The 24,709-nt window shown below is 37.1% G+C and overlaps 1 protein-coding gene across 2 annotated transcripts in view; it reads right to left on the bottom strand.

The window, feature by feature from the left end:
* The window catches only part of CFAP94 (cilia and flagella associated protein 94), a 58,846-nt gene that overhangs the window by 12,639 nt on the left and 21,498 nt on the right, over nucleotides 1–24,709 (bottom strand). For both annotated transcript variants that reach the window (XM_036019243.1, XM_036019244.1), the window contains 3 exons: nucleotides 22,048–22,151; nucleotides 19,865–20,174; nucleotides 1,907–1,982 (listed from right to left, as the gene is read on the bottom strand). In XM_036019243.1, coding sequence (XP_035875136.1) covers nucleotides 1,907–1,982; nucleotides 19,865–20,174; nucleotides 22,048–22,151 — 490 coding nt within the window. The remainder of the gene's footprint in view (nucleotides 1–1,906; nucleotides 1,983–19,864; nucleotides 20,175–22,047; nucleotides 22,152–24,709) is intronic.

Raw genomic sequence — 24,709 nt, 5'->3', positions numbered from 1 at the left:
CTTCCCAGTAGTGAGGAGAGGAGGGACACCTCTGAATATTTATATTCTGCTTGTAGGCAAATAGAAGGTAGGGAGCTTTTCTTGCATCTATATCTTTTCAATTGCTTTCAGCTCAAAATAATCCTCACGCCGATGTGGCATATTTGGGGGCAGCATATTCTGCTACCCTTCATTCAAAAATGGCTTCCCACAAAACTTGATAACTGCCAAATTAGTTTCTTAAATTTGAACCTTATGGATCTAAATATCTGAAAGAAAAAAAGTGAAATGGTAAAAAAATAAATTTTGGTACATATGTAAATTAAAGCTAATGTCTTTTCTCAACAAAAAGAGCCCCAGCTCATAGAAAAACGGGGACAGAAGCTTGAAAGTGAAGAAGCTGGATTGGGTTATCCCTTGTGTTCAAATATTTTATGGGGAAATTCTATGGTTCCATAATTCTCAATGCACAATCAGGGGACTATCAGAAGTCACGTATATCACTGGGACCATTTCTATATTTCACTAAAATTCTATCAATACAGTGCAATGAGTAAGAAAGGGGACAGGTTCCACCCTTATGCAATGTATGCTAATTAACATATCAGTTACTTCCTCTACAAAATCGATATGATAGTAGTATCCATCTAGCAGAATAGGGGGGAATTGCGAGTTCATGCATGTAAAGAGCTCACAACTGGTGCCAGACAGAGTAAAAACGCAGGAATGGTGGCCTTATTGCTGATCATTACAATTATCCTCACCCACAAAAGGAAGCCCATGGAAATAACACTGAATTTAACCCATGGAGATCAGGCACTGAACATTGATGGAAACAGCCAAAGGAAAATCCAGTCCAGTGCTTTCCCTTTTTTCCTTGTGCACATTTAATATAATGTAGGCTTTAATTAATTTTCCAAAGTATTTAATTACTGATCCATTTACCTGAAAAGAAAGTAAGAAAGCAGACTATGTCCAAATTTAGACATCTATGATATATGTTAATTGGGGATCATCATGTAGAAAACCTTGGTATTATTTACAAAGGTTATGAATTCACTGTAGAATCATATGTTCAACAGGAAAATTACCTCATAAAAGTTACAGAAAATTACAAACATATAAACCTAGTTGACTGCAGATACAAAAGTGTGTTAGAAAAATTAAAGTAGACAAGAAGCCTGTTATGAAAAAATATGCTGAGAACTCTATAGAAAATAGATTAATTAGAAGCTACTGGGAAAGCAGCATAATGATAAAGTTAATGAAAAGATGTACATTAATCTCAAACTTTGCAAACTTTGCAATTAATCTCAAAAGATTGCAAATTATACATCACTATCATTTTGACATTTTTAAACAATATCGAATTGCTATTTGTCAGAATGAGACTGAGAAATTTCTGATTGCATGTGTGTGCTTGTGAAGGTTCGTGGCAATGCTGTTTGTAATGATAAAGAATTCAAAATAACCTTACTGCCTATCAATAAAGATTTAAATAATGTTCCATTATTGGATGGAATTATAGAGCTACTAAAAAGATAGAGTTGCCAATGGGTGCTGACTTAGAATGATGTTGAATATTTCTCATTTAAGTAGTATATGTGTTATGTTCTATGTATGCATGTACAATGTATATAGCATAACAAATACTGTTAGGTTGAAAAAAAGTAATTTTCAACAAAAATATTTGTATGATATGAGCCCATGGTTTTATTAAAAACTGAGAGAGAGAAACAGGAGAGGAATCAAGCACAAATAAAAGAAATTTGTTACAACTGATTACCTCAGAAGAGGGATTATGAAGAATTTTCACTTTAAATATATTTCTGCAACATCTGAATTTTTTTACAACCACCTTGCATTTCTTTTGTAAGCAGCAAATCCCAGTCAACTTAAATTCTAAAAATGTAAGTTAGACAGCTACCTGCTGAAACTATTTCACTTAATAATTTCATCTCCAGTTTATACTTTGTGTCTTCAGATTCTTCCTGGGTGGAATCCTACAGAAAACACAAGGACAGATGGGCGTGGCTGTCAGGGCTGGCTTCTGCTCAGAGTCGTTCTCCTTCTGTTCCCGCCACATGGCTGGTGCCTGTTACCTTAATTCTAAGGCCCCAAACTGACACTTGCTCTGGCATAAAACTGGACTTAAAAACCATATTTGAAAGGTCAGTTGAAATGAGAGCACATCTTCACAGACCTTCAAGAAGGCAGGAGACAGCCTGCTCAGATTCTCTGCTGAAAACTGTCAAGTGTAAAACAGAGACACTAGGAAGCAATGCAAACTATAAAAACACTGTTTGTATTTCCATTTTGGTCTTTGCCATGTTATGGATTTTGCTTGATTTTGGCAGTCAGCTCTCTGATAGAGTAATTACAAAGCCTACTTCTGGGCAAGCCTCTCAAGCAAACTAAGGGTGCCGTGTGCCAAGTAAATACAAAATATCTCATTATATTGGAGTATAATAAAAATACTACAAGAGGAGGACAATACAATTAAAATTTATACCTAAATCTGCCACCAAGTTATCTTGGTGACCTCAATCAAGTCATTTAACAAGCAGGGGCCACACATTTCTAATCTAACAACACATTTAGGACCCAACCGTGTGCCCGATATATAATACATCTTGCAAACAATCCTAAGAAAGAGCTATTATCTTCATTTTACCAAAAAGGAAAAAGAAGCTTAGGGAGTTAACTGTTCCAAGGGTCAAATAATAAAGTAGAAAATTTTGCATACTGTGAAGCACTAGATAAATGAAGCTCTGTTGTAAAAATTTGGTATGTGTGCTAATATTTGCAAACTGGATGATATCCAGCTAACTTCATTTGATCTCAGCTGCCACCTGAACTTCTATAGCAATGGAATAACCTTATACCAGAATTCTAATCAGAAGCTTAAAGCCAGTTGCTCACACCATGCCTCTATCCTTGATCACCATACAAAGCCAAGTCCCCTTAGTAAATTCCCCTTTTCCTTACTCTCATCAGTGTATTGCCTTGGGTCTTCCTCTTGACCAGCTTCAACAACTATTGCATGCTCTGACAACCCTTTCCATCATGACCCTGAAATTTCTCACTTATTAACTCATTCATTCAAAGAATTTTTACAGAGTGCCTAAATTGGGCAGGCATTGCTAGATGCTAGGGATAACAGAAAAAAATACATGTAAGCTCCCTGACTTAAAGAGCTTCCAGTCTGTTAGGGAAGCAGATAATAGGTAAAACAGTTTTGTGGGTGCTGTAGTAAAAAGGGGGTCCACAGTAGGAATACAAAGGAAGAATGTGACTACACTGTGGGTGGATGACAACAGAAAATGCTACCCAAAGGTGATGAATTTTGAAATCTTGAAACATAATTAGGTTGTCTAAAAAATGGTGGGAGGCATTCTAAGAGGGAGTGAAGGCAGAAAGACCTGAAGCCAAACAAAGGGTCCCCAGCACCCCAAGCAGTCAGGTGTGGTTGGAGTGAGGCATGCTAGGAGGGTGCAAAGATCTGAAGCTAAAGACAAACAAGGGGCAGATTATGGAGAGCTTTGGATGCCACTCTGAAGAGTAAAGCTTCTCCTACGGGTAAAGGAAAGCCCACAAAAGTCTTTTGATAGAAGAGTAACGTGAGGAACTTTGCATTGGTAAAGATATTCTGGTGGCCAGATGATGAGTGGATTGCTTAGTGAAGAGAAAGAAGTTCAAGGTAAGATCAGTGCCTCACTCAAGATAAAAGCAGTCAGGACCATTAGAAGGAGCATATGTGAGATAAGCAAGTAAAATCAACACAACTTGGATGACAATCAGATATAGAAGTAAGGCAAGGGACAGACGAAGCCTGATTTTTTGTGTTTCTGGCTTAGGTTATAAGGTGGAAGTGGTATAATTATCAAGAAAAGAAAAGTGGGAAGGTGAGGTTTGAAAAAAAATAGAGACTTTGTGGACATGTAAATTTAAGGTGCCTATGACATCAAGGTGGCCTTTGATATTATCTACCATTAAAAAGCCAGTTGCGTTTCTCTTACAGGGATTATGATTAACATCTTCAAAGAGTGGAAACTTCTTTAGAAGTTAGACCAAACTGGATGCATGCCTTGCAGGAAAGCTGAGAATTTATAATTTCTTAACAGAACTTCCCCCGGATAACCACTGTTCTCCAGCGTGCAACAGCTGGAATTCATCTGCTTCTATACCGTCACGTGACAGAATAATCTTGTATTTAACACATCGCCTTTACGTGATTAAACTTTTTACTATTTTATGTTACTCTTTAGTTCAATTGACATTTTTGAAGTTAGACTTCTTGACGAAGGAGGCAATGTGTCAGTTTGCATGTTGGTGCAGCTCACGAATCTTGGTAACGACTCTAGGACGCCTTCCTGTTCTTGCAGTTGCATCATCAGGACTTATTCGTGACAGAACTTAAACTCTAGACCACATTTGTTGACAATATAATTATTCAGAGTTTTTTACATTATAAAACTCCTTGTGTTTGTAGGAAATGGAGATGAAAAACTAGTTTTGTCTTCATATTATCATCATGTTTTATATTTGGCAGTGAGAAGTCCTCTTTCCGTAATTGTTTTATAGAATTGGCTATTTTCCATGTATTTTCTTCCACATAAACTCTGACAGGGTTTTATAATCTTTTTTTATTTTATCAATCTTTCAGGTTTATAATAAATCCATAAAAAATTACATTTTCTAAAATCATTTGCCTGGAAATGCTGACAGGATATGAAGCAGAGAAATGAGCTAAAGTGTAACTTTTCAGTGATACGTGACTCAGCAGACTCAGGAATTGGCTTATGGTATGGAAGAACTTCATGGGACACCAGCAAAGTAGTTTTCATTGAAACTTGATAAATGCACAGATATTGTAACATGGAAATTTTTAAATCTATATGCAATTTGAATTTGATATAAAAACATAACCTGGATCATAGTAAAAGCACAAGAAACAGAACAGAGGTTCCAGAAATAGATCCTAGAATCCACCTGGGAACCCAGCACATGGCATTTCAGATCAATAAGCCTAGGTTTGCTTATATGGTAAGTGTTTTGAGATAGCTGGCTAAGATTTGAAATAAAATAAATTCAGATTCTTCCCACTTTGTACTAAACCATATTCCAGATGCATAAAAGACTTAAATGTAAAATAAATGAAAAGCAGCAAAAATCATGAAAGTATTTGAAGAGATAGTAGGTGACTGATATAAACAATTATGAATGACATAGGTAATCTGGGTATTGCACACATTAAAACATCAACAATGAATAATTTACAAATTTGACAGCATGTCTTAAATTTTATTGTCCAGCAAAAGAATTGTTTGAACTGGTTCTTGATAAGGAATTAAAGATGAATTTTGAAAACTTTGCATCATTGCTTCTGTTAAAAATTATTATCTGAAGTTTGCTGAAATCCCATTCATTCCTATAGCTTTAATACTATCTCTAGACCTGCAATTCCTAAATCTGTGCTAGTGATGTTCTTTAGGCCACACACACACTGCTTAACTCTAGATGTGCAGTATTTGCACAGGGACATGGTAGCTGTGCTTGACTTCCCTCAGAACTCCACGTTCACACATTCTTACCTGACATTTCCATCTGTGTATCCCAAACTTACCATGACCACAGCAAAACTCTTGTTGCACTGTCACAACCAATTCTGCCTGTTCCTATCCATCTCAGTAAGTTAAACCACCATCTGCAGTGCCTCCTCAAATAAAAGCTCAGAAGGATTGTTCACTTTACTGCCAGAACGTATCCCAAACATATCTACCTTTCCACATCTTCCTACCACCTTTGTCCAAGTCACTTTGACCTCTCATGTCTCGCAAGTCCTACTTAACTGGATGCGGTACTTCTACCCTGGCCCCTCACAATTCATTCGTGGCAGAGCAGCCAGAATAACCTTTCAAAGCCATCAATCAGATCATGCCACTCACTCTTTCACTTTCAACCCCCTAATGGCTTCCCACTGCATTTAAAGTACAATCATAGCTTGCTACCCTGGCCTGGATTCCCCTTCACTTGGCCACTGCTTCCCTTCCTGACATCATTGCATAGCCATTTCCCTCCTTGCCCATCATGCATCTGTCCACTGGCCTTCTTCCTGGTCCTCTCTTCTGACCTTCACAGTAATTATACATGCAGACTATAATATTTTCACCCAGTCATCATATAGCTTATTCCCTCTGGTCATTCGGGTCTCAACTTACAGAATAACTCATCATATGGGTCCCCTTTAACCACCCAATCTAAGTAACTCCTTATCGCATAATCCTGTTTAATTCTGTGCAGGCATGTATGACTATCTGCTATTGCCCAGTTTTTCTTATTTGTTGTTGGCGTTTCCTGATTTGTATGTATATCAGAAGAGCAGGAATCGCATCTGTCCCCTGAGGACCAGAACAGTGCCTAGCATACATAGGTAGACATTCAATAAGTACTTGCTGAACAAGTAAAGAAATAAGAACAAGGTCCAGGGTATGACCGTAGAAATGGATTGCCAAAGTAAATTTGTGGGAAGCTGAAAGCTGTTGAATGTTAATACTAGGTTTTGGGGTTTTTCTTTTTTACAATTTTATTTACTTTTTACTTTTAGACAGATGTGAAAGGAGGACGAAAGAGAGGGAAAGAAGCATCAATGTGTGGTTACCTCTCGAGTGCGCCCCTCACTAGGGACCTGGCTTGCAACCCAGGCATGTGCCCTAAACTGGGAATGGAACAGGTGACCCTTTGGTTCACAGGCTGACGCTCAGTCCACTGAGCCACACCAGCCAGGGCTAATGCTGGTTTTTTTTTTACAGGGACCAGTCCCACAGGTTTTTAATTTGTTCACAATCATGCCACGAAGTCCCCAGATCGGAGGCTAATTCATGTCTCTATACTTTTCTCTCTAACTAGAATCATTTCCTCTCCTCTACATGTAAACTCCTCCTTGCCTATCAAAAGATGTAGTGAAAATGTTACCTCATCAGAGAAGACTTCCCATCTGTTCACTCTGTGTTTTCCTGTGGGTTTGTTTTTTACCTCAATTCCCACACATTATCTCTTTTATTGTACACAGCAGAATGTATAATAACTGTTACTCCTCCACAAGATCATTAGTTCATTAAAAACGATGATCATGTTGAATCCCTGATAGAAGGCACTTGGTAAATGTTTTCTATATATAAATATATGAATATATATTAAATATAAAATATATTCCCATATTGATGTTAAGTCGCTTCTGTATTTAAGAGTACCATTTTTATTTGCTTGTTTGTTTATTTATTTATTTTTCATCATCACCCAAGGATATGTTTATTGATTTTGAAGAGAGAAGAAGGGAGATGGGGATGGAACATTGATCACTTGCCTGCAACCTAGGTGCGTGCCCTGACCAGCAATAGAATCCACAACATTTCGTTGTTTGAAATGACACTTCAGCCAACTGAGCCACCAGCCAAGGCTGTTTAAAAGTATCTTAAAGACAAAGACTGTTTTTTACTTGAATTTTAAAAAGTCCAAAGGTCCACATACAATTATCATGCATGCCCCCTTACATCACTACATTTCTGAAGCTGATTATCATTAAGAAAACAATGATCACTAATGTGATACATTTAAATTAGACTTTTCTAAAAATTTTGTAAAGTGTGTTTATTGTATACCTACAATATTATTGTTATTATTATTATAATACGTTAACATTAACTAAAATATGGTATTAAGAGCCCTCTAGTGGCCAAACTCTTTATAGACCTATGAAAAGGGAAAGATAATTTGGAACATCCTCTAGATCTAAGATATTTAATTTCTAAACTAACAAAGTACTAATACTCATTATTTGTGATCACATCACATATCAAGCACAACTCAGGTATTTTTGGGCATAAGGCCCTACAGCATTATGCTGATAATTTTCTTTCAATCAGCCTCTAAATTCATTAAAAAGATATGAGAAATGTAATATTTAAATATGCCAACCTAAAATTATAAAGGTAAACATTTTACCCTAAGAAAAGTTGTAAAAGTGGACAAGTGTCTTCTTCTAAAACCCAAACATGGTAAGTTTGCCCACCAATCTTGCAGGTAGTGCCCTGCATTACACACTCACAGAAGCTCGTGTGCACACACACATAAGTTAAATTGCATGAATTGAGATGCCAGCTTTTTAAAATTTAGAATGTATTTTTCCACACAGGGAAAACAGTGTTATAAATGACTTTAAGGTAATGAGAGTCCCTACGTTGCTGTGATTATAGGAACCCAAACCTCACCACCATCCACAAATACCGCTTAGACTCACTGGGTTCCAAGTGGACTGCAAGGAGCACACCCCTCCTGAGACCCCTGTGGTAGGGCAGGTGCAGCCTTCCTACAACCACTTGGCCACTCGTACTACACCACAGCGTGCAGGGCTCAGAACTACTGAGGAGAGGGTCCCAAGAATCTCTCATGACAAGCTTCTGGATTCGCTAAACACGGCAGAAATGGTTCCCAGACACCCACTGTAATAAAAAGGAGGCCTCAGTGTCTCCAAAACACAGAATAATTTTAATGTGGGTAGTGGTTGTATTACTTGATATGGGTGACTATTCTTTTTTTATTGGCTGTATGATGTTTTCCTTTTAAAAATTCGATTTTTTTAATTTTTCAATCATAGTTGACATTCTGTAACTGTTCTTATGTAAGTTCTTCCCAACAAATCAGACTCAAGTCAGGACCTACTTTGAATCACCCAACCATCCAATCACTCACTTACCTTTTTGTCCACTCAGTAAACATTTACTGAGACCCTCCATGTACCAAGCCCTGGGCTTACTGTTAATATGAGGTCTATCAAGAAAATTTTGCCCACAAGGTCATAATTTAGTGTTTAAGGTAAGAAAGAATTAAACAGAATGGTAAGAGCACAGTAGAGAGGGATCTGGTTTAGTCTGAAGATAAGGGGAGAACTTTCTGGATGTAAAATTTCAGTCTTGAAAGACAAGTAGAAATTAGGGTGGGTGAGGATGATCGGAGGAAGAGAATTCACAATGACAAAACATCCAGTGGAGTGTCATGGAGGCCTGTCATGAACTTTCCCACTTCAAAACTAAAAAAAAAAAAAAATACATTGTTTTATTTTCTATGAGGAAGAAAATGTATGTTCAGAAATTATTTATTGTTCCCAGCCAGGGCACATGCCTGGGTTGTGGGCCAGGACCCCAGTAGGGGGTGTGCAAGAAGCAACCACACATTGATGTTTCCCTTTCTCCTTCCTTTACCCTCTCTCTAAAAATAAATAAATAAATATTTTTTAAAACCATACAAAACTGTAAAGAGAATCTAAAAAGTCACTGATATGATCCCACCATCCTATTTTTCTTGCACCCCCTCTACCACCACGATGGCCACTGTTTGATGACGAGGCATCCAAATGCTTTTCCATGCATTCACTAATAAGAACATTTCCCCTCACAAAAGCAGAATCCTATTGCAAATGCAGTTTTATAACTTAAAACTAGTATCTTAAAAACACATCTTAGGTACCTTTCTACATGAGAGTGTACAGGTTCTGGGTCAAGATGGTGACATAGGAGAATCCCGAACGTGCTACCTCCCACACACACACACTAAGTATTCAGGTATGTATGAAACAATTTCCTCTGAAAAATACCTAAAACTAGCTGAGTGAATCTTACATATTAGATAAATGAGGAAAAAACCCACATCAAAGCAGGTAGGAGAAGCTGAGGTGCAATCCCCAGGCAGAGACCCACAATCGAAGGGAACTCACAAATGCAAGCTTCTCCCTGAGGAGTGAAGGGTTTGAATCCTACATCTGCCACACCAACTTTTAAGACCTGCATCTGAGAGACCAGCCCCAAAACATCTACCTTCCAAAGCCTACAGGGCTTGCGTCCACGCAACCTACAACAGGCCTTAAAGGGCTGGAATGCTTGAGTCACCTGCCCCAGGGCCAGCAGCAAGGACAGTCAACTGAAAATCACCCAGACTTTCTGTAAAGGTGGCTGATTTATTTATCTTCAAGAACAGACCTGAGAGGTAGGCATCTAATTTAACACACATCTAGGGTCCTGCTGAATTACTCTCCAAAAATATGGGCCAGCAGACACCACCTTTGTGGTCTCCCTCTGTCTTGCTGCAAGTCACCGATATCTCCCAGAAGGGAGCTTGTACACTAGTCTGGCATCTCAATTTTTATGGCAGCTGGCACACGATACCTCTAGATTGCCTGCCTCTGGTGGTCAGTAGGACTCACACTCACAAATCCCACCTACAACAAATAGAAAAAAATAGTACATAACTGACTACGGCACCTAGAACATAGTAGAGACAACATCCTGAAGAGCATGGTCCTTCTGTGAAAGAGGCCAATCTGTATTTTTTCATAGTTGTGGCCTGAGGGGCAGGTTTCTTATTAAACACATATTTCTTGTACTTTATTGATTATGCTATTACAATTGTCCTGATTTTTCTCCACTTTGCCCCTCTCTACCCAGCAGCCCCCACTCAGGCAACCCTCCCACCAGTTTCATATCCATGGGTCACATGTATGAGTCCTTTGGCTATTTCATTTCCTATGTTGTAATTTACATCCCCATGGCTAGTCTGTAACTACCTATTTGTACTTTTCAATCCCCTCACCTCTTTACCCATTCCCCCATATCCCCTGCCCATCTGGCAACCATCACAATGCTCTCTGTATCCATGATTCTGATTCTGTTCTTCTCATTTGCTTAGTTTGTTTTCTGCTTTCAATTGTTGATAGATATGTATTTTTTGCCATTTTATTGTTTATACTTTTGATCTCCTTTTTCTTAAATAAATCCCTTTACCATTTCATATAATAATGATTTGGTGATGATGAACTTCTTTAGTTTTTTTTCTTGTCTGGGAAGCTCTTTCTCTGCCCTTCAATTCTAAATGATAGCTTTGTTAGGGAGACCAGTCTTGGCTGTAGGTTACTGCTTTCACGACTTTGAATATTTCTCACCAATCCCTTCTAGCCTGCAGAGTTTGCTTTGAGAATCAGCTTACAGGACCTCCCCTGTAGGTAACTAACTGCTTTTCTCTTGCTGCTTTTAAGGTTCTTTTTATCTATAAACTTTGGCACTTTAACTATTACGTGTCTTGGAGTGGGCTTCTTTGCATCCATCTTGTCTGGGACTCTCTGTGCTTCCTGGACTTGTTTGTCTATTTCCTTCACCAAATTATGGTAGATTTCTTTCATTTTTTCAATAGATTTCCAATTTCTTGCTGTTTATCTCTTCCTTCTGACACCCCATGATGTGAATATTGGACCTCTTGAAGTTGTCCCAGAGGCTGCTCATAGTATCCTTGTTTTTTTTTTTTCTTCTTCTTGTTCTAATTGGTTGTTTTTTGCTTCCTTCTGTTCCAAATCATTGATTTGGTTCTCAGCATCACCCAGTCTACTGTTGTCTCCCTGTAAGTTGTTCTTTACTTCAATTAGTATATCCTTAGTTTCTGACTGGAACTTTTTTATGCTGTTGAGGTCCTCACAAAGTTCCTTGAGCATCCTTATAACCAGTGTTTTGAACTCTGCATCTGTTATATAGCTTATCTCCATTTTGTTTAGCTCTTTTTCTGGAATTTTGATCTGTTCATTCATTTGGGCCACGTTTGTCTCCTCATTTTGGCAGCCTCCCTGTGTTTGCTTCTGTGTGTTAAGTAAAGCTGCTTTGACTCCATGTCTTGGTAGTGTGGCCTAATGTAGTAGGTGTCCTATAGGGTCTAGTGGCACAGCCTCCTCCCCTGTCACCCAAGCTGGGTATTCAAGGTGTGCCCTTTGTGTGAGCTGTGTATACCCTCCTCTTGCAGTTGAGCCTTGATTGCTGTTGGCAGGTCAATGGGAGGGATTTACCCAGGCCAGTCAGCTGCAAGGACTACCCTCCACCAACCTCCATCCTCCATGGAAAATTAGCTTTGCAGGGGCAGGGTGGTGGTATTACAATGTGGTCTGTAGCTGTCCACTGGGTGTGCTGGCCCTGGGATTTCCTGGGTGGTGCAGGCCAAGGTCAGCCCTCACCTGTGTTTCTCCTGTAGCCACCCTGCCTCAGCTATAAAGCAGTCTTAGATGGCTGCTAGTTGTGCTGGGCTTGAAGATTCCCAGGGGAAGCCAAGCTGTGAACCTAGGCTGGCTGCAGCTAGTGCCAGCTCTGGGGCTCACTGAGGCCAGCTGTTGCTTATTTGATAGGATTTAGGAAGTTGTGAAGCATGAGCCAAGACCAGCCATTCATATGGAAAAGCAGCTTGGGTGGGGGCCTGTAAGTTGTGTGGGAAGGAGTCTCTGGGGATCTCCTAGGCAGGGCAAATAGTGTTAGCAAGGTTGATGGAGTCTCAGATATGGTACCAGTTTACTGACTCTGTGGATCTGTGAGTGGAAGGTTCAGAAAAGGGACAATGGCCTCTGCTCACCTTGAGCCAGACAGTTCAATTTCTTCCCGTATGCCACTGGTGCCTTTCAAGCTGCTACCCTGGTGCTGGAGCTCAGAGGGAGTGAATCTGAGTAGGTGAGTCTGTGTGTGGGTTTTTTTTTTAATATTTTATTTATTTATCTCTAGAGAGGGGGAGGGAGGGAGAGAGGGAGGGAGAGAGGGGAAAAGAAACATCAATGTGTGGTTGCCTCTCATGCACCCCCAACTGGGGACCTGGCTCACAACCCAGGCATGTGCCCTGACTGGGAATTGAACTGTCAACACTTTGGTTCACAGGACGGCACTCAATCCACTGAGCCACACCATCCAGGGCTGTGTGTGGGTTCTTTAAGAGAAACTGCTTGGGGCTCCAGAAATTTCTTCCACCAACTCAATCCCTGCTGGTTTTTGCAGCCAATAGTTGTAGAGACTTATCTTACTGGCACTGGAACCCTGGGCCAGTGGGCCTGGTGTGGGCCTGGGACTCCTTGCTCCCAGAATATCCCTCTTGAATTTTTATCCACCACACATGGATGTGGGACCACCCCATTCCACATCTGCACCATTTCTACCAGTCTGGATGGATGTGGTTTCTCTAATTCCATAGTTGTCAGACTTCCATTCAACTTAATTTCTGATGTTCCTGAGTGATAGTTGTTCTGTATTTTAGTTGTAAATTTGATGTGGTTGTACAAGGAGGCAAGCTGTGTCTTCCTTGACGCCATCTTGACCAGAAGTCTTAAACACCCATTGAAGGGCCAATAGTGATCCTCCCGAGAGATATCAGAGGTGAGCACTATCAATGTTTTGCACGGTCCTTCTGCTGCACGCTAGAGCATGTGTGCCTGGTACCCCAGCTTTTGTATCTGATGCCCTAGTTTTTGTGGATCCTACAGAGGGGATATTCTTTGCTGGCCTGAATCTGGTGGTCAGCAGGGCTGGTATCATGAGATCAATGAGACAGCAGCAGTAAAGAAATAGTTCTTAACTGGATATCACCCCAAGGCTCAGTTCAAAGGGCACAGAGAGAAACACCCATCTCCCAGTCTTACACTGAAAAAGTATATGTTTGCATACTTTAAAAGCTGCTGCCTAAAGGCCTGGCTTCCCAGCAGTCTGAGTTGAGGTGTCACTGAGATCTTCCCTTAGGGGCACTGACTGGTTTTGGCACACCTCCAACTACTGATGGCCACTGTAGAAAAACATATCCCAAATGAGAATCAAGATAAAACCTCAGAAAAAAGGTCTTAATAAAATGGAAATAAGTGATTTACCTGTTACAGAGTACAAAATAATGATTATAAAGGTGCTCACCGCACTTAGGAGAAGAAAGAAAAACACAAAGTGAAAATGTCGACAAAGAGATAGAAAGTACAAGAAAGTACCAAACAGAAGTTACAGAGCTGAAGAATAAAAAAATATAACTGAAAAATACAGTACAGAAATTTGACAACAACTAGATGAAGCAGAAAAATTGATCAGTGAACTCAAAGATAAGATAGTGGATCTCACCTAATCAGAGCAGCAAAAAGAGAAAAAAGAATAAGAAAAAGATAAGATAGCTTAAGAGATTTATGGGAAACCTATCAAGTGTTCTAACATTTGCATTATAGGGGTCCCAGAAGGAAAGGGGGCCAGAGAACTTACTTGAAAAAAAAATAATGGCTGTAAACTTCCCTAAACTTGGGAAGAAAAAAGACATCCAGATCCAGGAATCCCAGAGAGTTCCAAAAAATATAAATCCAAAGAGACTCACACCAAGACACATTGTAATTAAGGTGACAAAAATTAAAGACAAGGAAAGAATCTTAAAAGCAGCAAGAGAATAACAACTTGTTACACACATGGGAATCCTCATAAGACTCTATAATTAGATTTTTCAGAAGTTTTCATGTAAGAAAGGAGTGAAACAATGTATTCAAAATGCTAAAATGAAAAAATCAAAACTGCCAACCAAAAATACTCTACCCTGCAAAATTGCCATTCTGAATAGTTTTTCAGACAAGTGAAAGCTAAGAGAATTTATCACTAGTAGATTAGCTTTACAAGAAATGCTATAGGGATTTCTTTAAACTGAAACAAAAGGGCACTGATTAGTAATAGAAAAACATATGAAGGTATACATCTCACTGCTAAAGGTAAAAATAGAGTAAAATTCAGAATAATCAAATGTTGCCAAGGTGGTAGATTATTTATAAAACTAGTATGAAGGCTAAAAGACAAGAATAGTAAACATAGCTATAACTACAATAACTTTAGTGTCACACAAGATAAAGAGATGTAAATTGTGACATCAAAAACATAAAATGTGGTGAGGAAGTAAAAATGTAAAGCTTTAGAATGAAAACTTGAGTTCTGATCAACTTAAAATATTGTTATAAATAAGTTGTTTTATGAAAGACTCATAGTAACTGAAAAGCAAAAACTTACTGTAGATACACAAAGTATACATGTAGAGAAAAAATTCATAAAATCACAAGGGAAGAGAGAAAGAAAAAAATAAAGGTACAAAGGAATTACAAAACAGCCAGAAAACAGCAGAATGGCAATCAGTACATGCCTATCAATAATTACTATATAGGCACATGCGCTAAATTCTCCAGTCAGAAGACATAGAGTGGGTAGTGAACAACAACAAAAAGACCCATCTATACCCTGCCTACAAGAGGCTCACTGCAGATGTAAGGACACACACAGATTGAAAGTAAAAGTATGTAAAGAGACAGTCCATGAAAACTGAAACCAAAAGAAAAGTGAGTTAGCTATATTTTTATCAGACAAAATAGGCTTTAAGACAAAAACTATAGTAAGAGACAAAGAAGGTCATTACATAATTATAAAGGGGTCAATCTAACACGAAGATATAACATTTGTGAAATCTTATGTACCCAACATAGGACCACCTAAATAAAGCAATTATTAAAAGATTTAAAGGAGAAATAGATAGCAATGTAATAATAGTAGGGGACTTTGATACTTCAGTTTCATCAATTGATAGATCATCAAGACAGACACTAATAAGAAAATATTGACCTTAAATTATACTTTAAATAATATGAACTTAAAGAGCATATACAGAACATTCCATCCAAAAGCAACAAAATACACATTCTTACCAAGTGCACATAGAACATTCTCCAGGGTTGATCATATATAAGGACACAAAACAAGTCTTAATAGATTTTAAAAGATTAAAATAATATCAAACATCTTCTCCAACCACAATTGAATGAAACTATAAATCAATTAAGAGACAAAAAATGGAAAATTCACAATATGTGAAGATTAAACCTCATGCTTCTGAACCAATGAGTCATTGATAAAAAAATTTTTGTTAAATACCTTGAAACAAATGAAAATGGAAACACCAAAACTTATATGATGAATCAAAAGTAGTTGAAGATTCACAGAATAAATGCATATATTAAGAAACAAGAAAGATCTGAAATAAAAAAAACACAAATTAAGCCCAAGCTTAGTAGAACAAAGCAAATAAATATCAGAGCAGAAATAAATGTAATAAAGACAAAAAAAAAAAAAAAAACAGTAGAAAAGATCAATTAAAACAGCTGTTTTTTTAAGGAAAAAAATGAGAAAACTTTATCTAGGTACACCAAAAAAAAAAAAGAAGGAGAGGGCTAAAATAATAATATAAATAAATAGGAAACATTACAACTGATACCACAAAAATACAAAGGATGATAAGAGACTACTATGAGCAACTATATGCTAACAAAATTAACAGCTTGGAAGAAATGGATAAATTCCTAGACATCTACCACCTATCAAGACTGAATCTTGAAGTAATACAAAATCTGAATAATGCAACTTACTAGCAATGATACTGTATGTAAATCAGTACCAAAAGCCTCCCCGACAACCAAATATCTAGAACCACATGGCTTACTGGTGAATTTACAAATATTTAAAGAAAAATTAGTATCAATCCTTCTTGAACTCTTTCAAACAACAGAAGAGAAGGGAATACTTCCAAACTTAGTTTACCACACTGGTATTAACCTCATACCAAAACCAGACGAGGATACTACAAGAAAAAACTATAGGCCAATGTCTCCGATGAACATAAATGTAAAATTCCTCAACAAAATATTAGCAAATCAAATTCAACAATATGTTAAAAGGTTCATACACCAAGATCAAGTAGGATATATACCAGGAATACAAGAAAAGTTCAATATCCACAAACCATTCACCACATTAACAAAAGATAAAAATCACATGAGAGACAAAAAAAATGTCCCAAATGAAAGAACAGATCAAATCTCCAGAAAAAATACAACTAAGTAGTGAAGAGATAGCCAACCTATCAGATGCACTGGTAAAACACTGGTAATAAGGATGGTCACAGAAGTGGTTGAGCAAAATAAAGGAAAAAGCAAAGGCCATGAAAAGTGAAATAAAGGAATATGTACAGGGAACCAACAGTGAAGGGAAGGAAATGGGGACCCAAATCAGCAGTTTGGACCAGAAGGAAGAAAGAAACATTGAACTGGAACAAAATGAAGAAACAAGAATTCAAAAAAAATGAGGAGAGGCTTAGGAACCTCTGGGACAACTTTAAAAATTCCAACATCTGAATCATAGGGGTGCCAGAAGGAGAAGAGGAAGAGCAAGAAGTTGAAAGCTTATTTGAAAACATAGTGAAGAACTTCCCCAATCTGACAAAGGAAATAGATTTTTAGGAAGTTCAGGAAGCTCAGAGAGTCCCAAAGATGTTGGACCCAAAGTGAAACACACCAAGGCACATCATCATTAAGTTACCCAAGATTAAAGATAAAGAGAGAATCTTAAAAGCAGAAAGAGAAAAGGAGAGAGTTACCTATGAAGGAGTTCCCATAAGGCTATCAGTTGATATCTCAAAAGAAACCTTATAGGCAAGACGGGGCTGGAAAGAAGTATTCCAAGTCATGAAAGGCAAGGACCTACATCCAAGATTACTCTATCCAGCAAAGCTATCATGTAGAATGGAAGGGCAGAAAAAGTGCTTCCCAGATAAGGTCAAGTTAAAGAAGTTCATCATCACCAAGCCCTTATTATATAAAATATTAAAGGGATTTATCTAAGAAAAAGAGGAAGATCAAAAGTACATGTAGTAAAATGACAACAAACTCACGGCTATCAACAACAGAACCTAAAAAAGCAAAAACAAAAACAAACTAAGCAAACAGCTAGAACAGAAACAGATTCACAGAAATGGAGATCACATAGAGGGTTATCAGCGGGGAGGGGGGAGGGGAGAATGGGGGAAAGGGAAAAGGAAATAAGCATAATTGGTAGGTGCAAAAAAGACGGGTAAGTTAAGAATAATACAGGAAATGGAGAAGCCAAAGAACTTGTATGTACAACCCATGGACATGAACTAAGGTGGGGGAAAGATGGTGGGAGGCAGGGTACAGGATGGAGGGTATAAGGGGAGAAAAAAAATGAGACAACTGTAATAGCATAATCAATAAAATATATTTAAAAAATAAAAATTTTAAAATCCTGGCTGGCGTAGCTCAGTGGATTGAGCGCAGGCTGGGAACCAAAGTGTCCCAGGTTCGATTCCCAGCCAGGGTACATTCCTGGGTTGCAGGCCATAACCCCCAGCAACCGCACATTGATGTTTCTCTCTCTCTCTCTCTCTCTCTCTCTCTCTCTCTCCCTCCCTCCCTTCCCTCCCTAAAAAAATAAAAAAATAAAATCTTTAAAAAAAAAGATTTAAAAAAAAATTTTAAAATCATGATAAAGCATTTGACATAATTAAAGTCATTTATGATTTAAAAAGCTCCAAAAAAGGTGGGTATAGTAAAATGTACCCTAACATAATGACGACCACATATAACAAGACCACAGCTGGCTGTATCCTAAATGGTTAAAGGCTGAAAGTTTTTCCTCTAGTATCAGGAACAAAACAAAGATGACCACTCTTGCCACTTTTATAGTAAAACTGTTTTTCATTTTTATTTATTGATTTTTAGAGAGAGAAGGGGAGAGTAAAAGAGAAAAAAAATTGACTTGTTTCCCTTATTTATGCATTCATTGGTTGATCTCATGTGGGCCTTGATTGGGGATCAAACCCACAACCTTGGGGTATCAGGACAATGCTCTAACCAACAGAGCTACCCAGCCAGTGCTGCCCTTGCCACTTTTATTTAATGAGCTACTGGAAGTCCTAGCCAGAGCATTAGTCAACAAAGAGAAATGAAAGAAATCCAAATCAGAAAGGAAGAATAGAACTGTCACTATCTGCAGATGACATATTATATATAGAAAACCCTAAAGACTCCACCAAAAAAATGTTAGAACTTATAAATTACTTCAGTAAAGTTACAGGATACAAAATCAATACACAAATAAAATGTACCATTTGTGATTTGTGTTATGCTTCAAAAATTTTTTACCAAGAAAAAAAATGCTGCTCTGTATTTGACATCTTTACCTACTAAATTCTGATTTCCATGAGGACAGGCACCATATGTATCCTGTCTATTACATGGCCTCTGTGTCCCATTACATCCCTGAAATATAAGTTTTCTATATGTGTTTATTGGTGAGGTAATGAATAGGTGGATGAACAGTTTCCTTTCTACTCTCATTATCACCCAAATATTAAAAGCTATAATTATCTCTCTTAGGTCTTGATTCCTGAAAATTATCAGGAAAAAACTCATACTATTTGCTTTGTTACTGGTGAAAATCCTGTTCCCCGTATGGTGTGTAGCACATGGTAGATGCTCAATTAAGATTTTAAAAAATAAACAAATAGCCTTGACCAGTGTTTCTCAGTTGGATGGACATCATTCTGTAAAGTAAGGTGTTGCAGGCTTGATTCCTGATCAGAGTGCATGCCTCGGTTGCTGGTTCAGCCCCCAGTCGCGGCATGTGCAGGAGGGAACTGATCAATGTTTGTCTCTCACATTGTTGTTTCTCTCCTTCTGTCTCTCCCTCCCTTCCCCTCTCTGTAAAATCAAATAAATACAATCTTTTAAAAAATAGGTGTTTTACCTCCTAAAAAAATCAATACATAAAAATCTGTTGCATTTCTATACACTAATAATAAACTATTGGTAAGAGAAATAAAGAAAATTCCATTTATAATTGCATCAAATGAACAAAATGCCTTGGAATAAATTTAAGCAAGGAGGTGTAAGAGCTGTACACTGAATGCTAATAGACATCAATGAAAGAATGTGAAGAAGACAAAAATAAATGGAAAGATATTCTGTGCACGTGGAGTGGAAGAATTACTATCCAAAGCCGTCTATACATTCAATGCAATTCATTTCAAAATTCCAATGGCATTTTTTCACAGAAATAAAAGAAACAATCCTAAAATTTGTATGGATCTACAAAAGACCTTTAATAGCCAAAACAATCTTGAGAAAGACAGGGAATCTAAGAACACTTGTTATATAAGGAAAAAAATTATACATGTAAATGTGTCTTACCATTTGTGTTTCAGTATCACCTTGTTCTTCAACTTTTATTCCTTCCTCCTGGACTGAGTTACGCTCATTTTCTGGTTGTTTGTACTCTTCTTGGAACTCTTTGCTAATTGCTCCTTCTACATTGTTAGCTTCGTCTTTGACAGAGTGAGATTCCATGGAAGTAGGCAGTTGACATGATGTTGGAACAGGGTGCAGTGGTGTGACATGATCATAGTGAGTATGTAGGAGTCGTAGAGCAATGTCACTTGTTGCTAATATCCTTGGAATTTCAAATGCAGTTCGTATTTCACTGCATCTGATATTTCTGTACCTGTTAATAATTGATTTTAACAAAAAAAGAAGAGGCCCAGGGAAACACTGCGTCTGTTGCAAATTTATTCCGAAGTAGTATTTCTCTTCACTTTAATTTCACCACAATTTAGAATATATTCTTTGATTTGGACCCCGTTGCTAATTTTATCCTTCCCAAAACATGCTCTTGGGATCCATAACACAATACTCTTCTCTGTCTCTGGCAGCTCCTCTGTTTCCTCTGCATGGCCTTCTTCCCAACCATCCCTTAAATGTTGGTACTACTCAGCTGCCCATCCCTTTTCTTCTCCCTCTACATAATCTCCTTGGATATTATTTCTAGGCTTCAATTATTATTTAAGTTATCAGGGGTTTTTGACATGAGTTCTATGTTTCCTGGGGGCACGTAGTGGGAAGAAAGATCCTGAATGAACTTTAAGGGGTCCGAAAATACCCTTAAATGTGAGCATATAGGATGATTTAAAGTTCATAAGAATCTGATGCCCAAAAAGTTGAGAACTCCTGATTTATATGCTAATGACTCCCAAAAATATATCTCCAACTCAGAATTCTCTGAAGTCTTTCAGAGAGCTGCACTTTGACATTTCATAGGTCTCCAAACTCAACAAGTCCATCCCTACAACCCCTTGCCATCACCACCAAAACAAAACAGATTTTTCTCTGCCTCCATTATTCATTATCTTAGTAAAAGAACCACCTAATTCTCTTCTTTAGACCCATGGAATTAATGCAGAGCTAGTCATTTTACTTTTATTATTTTAAAATTATACAGATTCATTCTCTTCACTCTTCTATATATAACATATTTTATAATAAAAGGTTCTATTACTATATTGTCTCTAATTTGGATTTAAACCACAGAGTGTTTTGTAGCAAATACAATGTGAAAAAATTTTATTTCTTTCTTTTACTAAATATCCAAAATAAAGTTCAGTTTCTTCCATTGTAATATGATTAGTCTTTTCGGAAGTGAGACCAGAACCTCCTAATTTTTTATTCTGATAAATTGTGTTTTTAAATTTACTGCCATACTAACTCAAATAATTAGAAATATTTGAGATCAAGCAGCAACTGAGTGCTCAGGAATTTATCATTACCACTGTCATTCCTCAGAAAGTTGTTACTTTGTTAAAAATAATTGGGGAACATCCCTTGAACATCTAAAAAATGGTAAATATAAAAGTATTAATTTTTGCCCTGGCAGGTGTAGGTCAGTGGATTGAGTGCTGGCCTGTGAACCAAAAGGTCACCAGTTTGATTCCCAGTCAGGGCATATGCCTGGGTTGCAGGCCAGGTCCCCAGTCAGGGGTGTGCATGAGGCAACTGGTTGATGTATCTCACACATGAATGTTTCTCTCCCTCTCTTTCACATTCCCTCCCCCTCTCTCTCTCTCAAAAAACATAAATAAATAAATAATTACAATATTTTTTAAAAGTGGTATTTTTTAGAAAGTAGTATTTTTAACAGTTCACAAAGATAATTTCTTTTTTAAGTTTGAGCTAGCCATGTAGAAAGTACCTACCACTTCTATATCTGAGGAAGGTTAAGAGAAGGGAAAGATATGCTATTTATTCAGCATATATTTGTACTAGACACCATGCCATGACCTTTATATGCACTACTATTTAACCTCAACCCGATCCTATTAAGTAATATAATCATGCCTGTTGATATACTGAAGTTCAACAAATCTATGTGACTTGCCTAAGTTAAATGGCAGGTCTATGATTCAAAAGCCCATTTGGCTGACTTCTTGACATGAATTTTTCCAAGGATATCATGTACCATGTTGTTATCCAACAGGAATATGCCTGGTAATCATGATGTGATTCTAATGTCTTTTAACCTACAATATCACCCATGGGAATACCTTGGGTTCTTCTTGAGGTTTGCCCACACATAGAGGGTAACATTTTCATCTTGAATGACTTTTTCCATATTTCCAGTGTCCAGATCTGCCAAAGTACTAGCTTGCTATAAGAGAAAAAGAAAACAGTATAAAAGATCAGCGGCCTCATAAATTATACAATTTAAATAAGTTAGGGTGTTGGATTCAACCCTACTTATAAAAGTTACTTCGGTAATCATAAGGTTCAATCGAAATGATAAAGGATTGCTTAAAAATTCCCAAAATTACACAAATATATTTACTTAATTAAATGTGCCTCCCTTTTTCCACTAAATTTCTCTCTTAGGGTGTCTAAGGATTGAATTTGCTCCTATATATTCAGGCAGCATGTGTAGATCACTATTATAATTAACCTTTTCAATTTTAACATTATCATGACTTTTCACTTTCATTATACAGACTTCTTTATCTGTACTTTATTAAGATGTAGATTATTCTACTGCAAAAATTTGCCTACTTCTGAACATATCAAGGTTAGAAAACAAAATATCCCGTATATAAAATCCAGATGAGTTGTGCATTTAACTAGTCCAGTACTTGGTATATAACATTAAATATACAATTTAAGGATGTTCTTAAAAATTTTTAAGTAAAGACTAACATAGCTTGATGCCTATTCCTCAAGAAACAGGCTCTCTTAATGGGCTTAAGAAAGTTAATACGCATTTGGTGGCTATAATGTAAAAACTTGGAAGTATTGGGGATTGATTTATTGGTTTGTGGTTTTTTTTTTTAAGTAACTGTCCCTGCTCCTACTTCTTTTTTTCTGTGAAATTAACTTTTTGAAGTATCCAGGATAGTTTCTCTGTATAATTATTCCACATTGTGGATTTATCTGATCGTTTTCTCATTGTATCATTTGGCCTTTTCCTCTATTTACTTATTTTTCATGTAATGGGTCTTGGTAGGTTTAATTAGATTCAGACAAATCATTTTTAGCAAAAAGGCATCATAGGTTTTGTGTTGTTCTTCATATTACAACCCTTCGGGAGGTGTATTTTGTCCCACTGTTAATTATGTGGATTTCACCACCTGGTTAAGGTGGTGACTACCCACAGCTCCATATTTCAAAGTACATTTTTCCTAATCAGTAAGTAATCTGTAAGGAATCAGCAAGTAATACTTTGGCACTTTTCATTTAATTATTTAGGTAGCCAATGATGATTCTTATCATTTATTACATTAGAGATTGAAAAATGGTCATTCTTATAACTGCCCATTCCTCCTCCATTTATTATATAGCATTCTTCTGTAATTCTCCCCACTCCCCAGACCATCTTCCTTCTTCCTTTTTGGAGTATCACTATAGACTCAGATTTTTATTTACTCAATGTGTTATAATCAGTTATAGTCATTATCCTTTCTGATAGCCACATTGCCCCACATCAGACTAGTGGGAGACTCTTTAAGGTAGTCCTGTCCTTTTGGATGTGGCCCCAGTGGACTTGGAGCGTTCGCGTGCTTTCTAGCACAAGAAGACTCAACCTCCTCTTTCAATGACAACCTTACCTTTCACTTTCCCTTCCCCAGACCCAGAATCAGCCTTTTACTCCAATTACATCTGGCTCCTTTTTATGGAATAAAAAGAAATATAGTTCATACTGATATTTCCATTTTAAATATATTACAGCATTTTTAGTCTTTTATTTTACTACATTTTTATCCTACAATAAAAATCTTGATGACTAATTATAACATTATTGCTTACTCACTTTATCTTACAACATAAAACAGTTGTAAAATCATAAAATGTTATTGATAACAATTAGTGATGTTTAGGCCTTCTTTGCATTTCTTTTAGTAATTATAACATATTCTCCCAAAGCTATATCAAGGCGAGGATTGTTTATTCTAGACCAGAAAATGAGACAAAATAGCCAAAAGTAATGTGTGACCTTAGATTGTTTTCTGATTAAAAAATAAAACAAAACCAGTTATAGAAGGTATTCATAGGATATTAGGGAAAATTTAAATATGGGCTATATATTAGAATATGTTATAGAAATAATATATTACTTCTATATTATTTCTACATTTATATGATTAATAAAAATTACTTTTTGAAAGACAAATACCATATGATCTCACCTTTAACAGGAACCTAATCAACAAAACAAACAAACAAGCAAAATATAACCAAAGACACTGAAATTGAGAACAGGCTGACAGTGACCAGAGGGAAGAGCGGAGGGAGGGAATTTCAGGGGAAAAGAGGAAGGGTCTACAGGAACAAGTATAAAGGACACATGGACAATGACAAGGGGGGAGTTGAAATGGGAGAGAGGTGGGGAAGGCTGGGTGGGTGGGCTGGGATGGGGGTAAAAGGCAGAAAACTGTATTTGAACAATATAAATAATAAATAAATAAAACAACTATTCTTGGTTTGGGGTATATGTTTCTAATCCTCTGCATGTTTAAACAAAAATAAAAAATAGATGCAGTTATTTATAATTTTTAAAATAGAAATTTAACCATGCTAAAAAAAATTTTTATTAATTTTCTTAGGCATAATGATGGTTTCATGGTTACTTGAATATTATCATTAGTGCTAAGATATTTGGAAAAATAGAGTGACTACAATAATTATAATTCGTATCAACTAATTTATCTGAAATGAATATCT

This window comes from Phyllostomus discolor, chromosome 2 (genome assembly GCF_004126475.2).
Source record: "Phyllostomus discolor isolate MPI-MPIP mPhyDis1 chromosome 2, mPhyDis1.pri.v3, whole genome shotgun sequence".
NCBI lineage: Eukaryota > Metazoa > Chordata > Mammalia > Chiroptera > Phyllostomidae > Phyllostomus > Phyllostomus discolor.
Note: the sequence above shows the minus strand (reverse complement) of the source record. Positions and strands in the feature narration are given on the sequence as shown.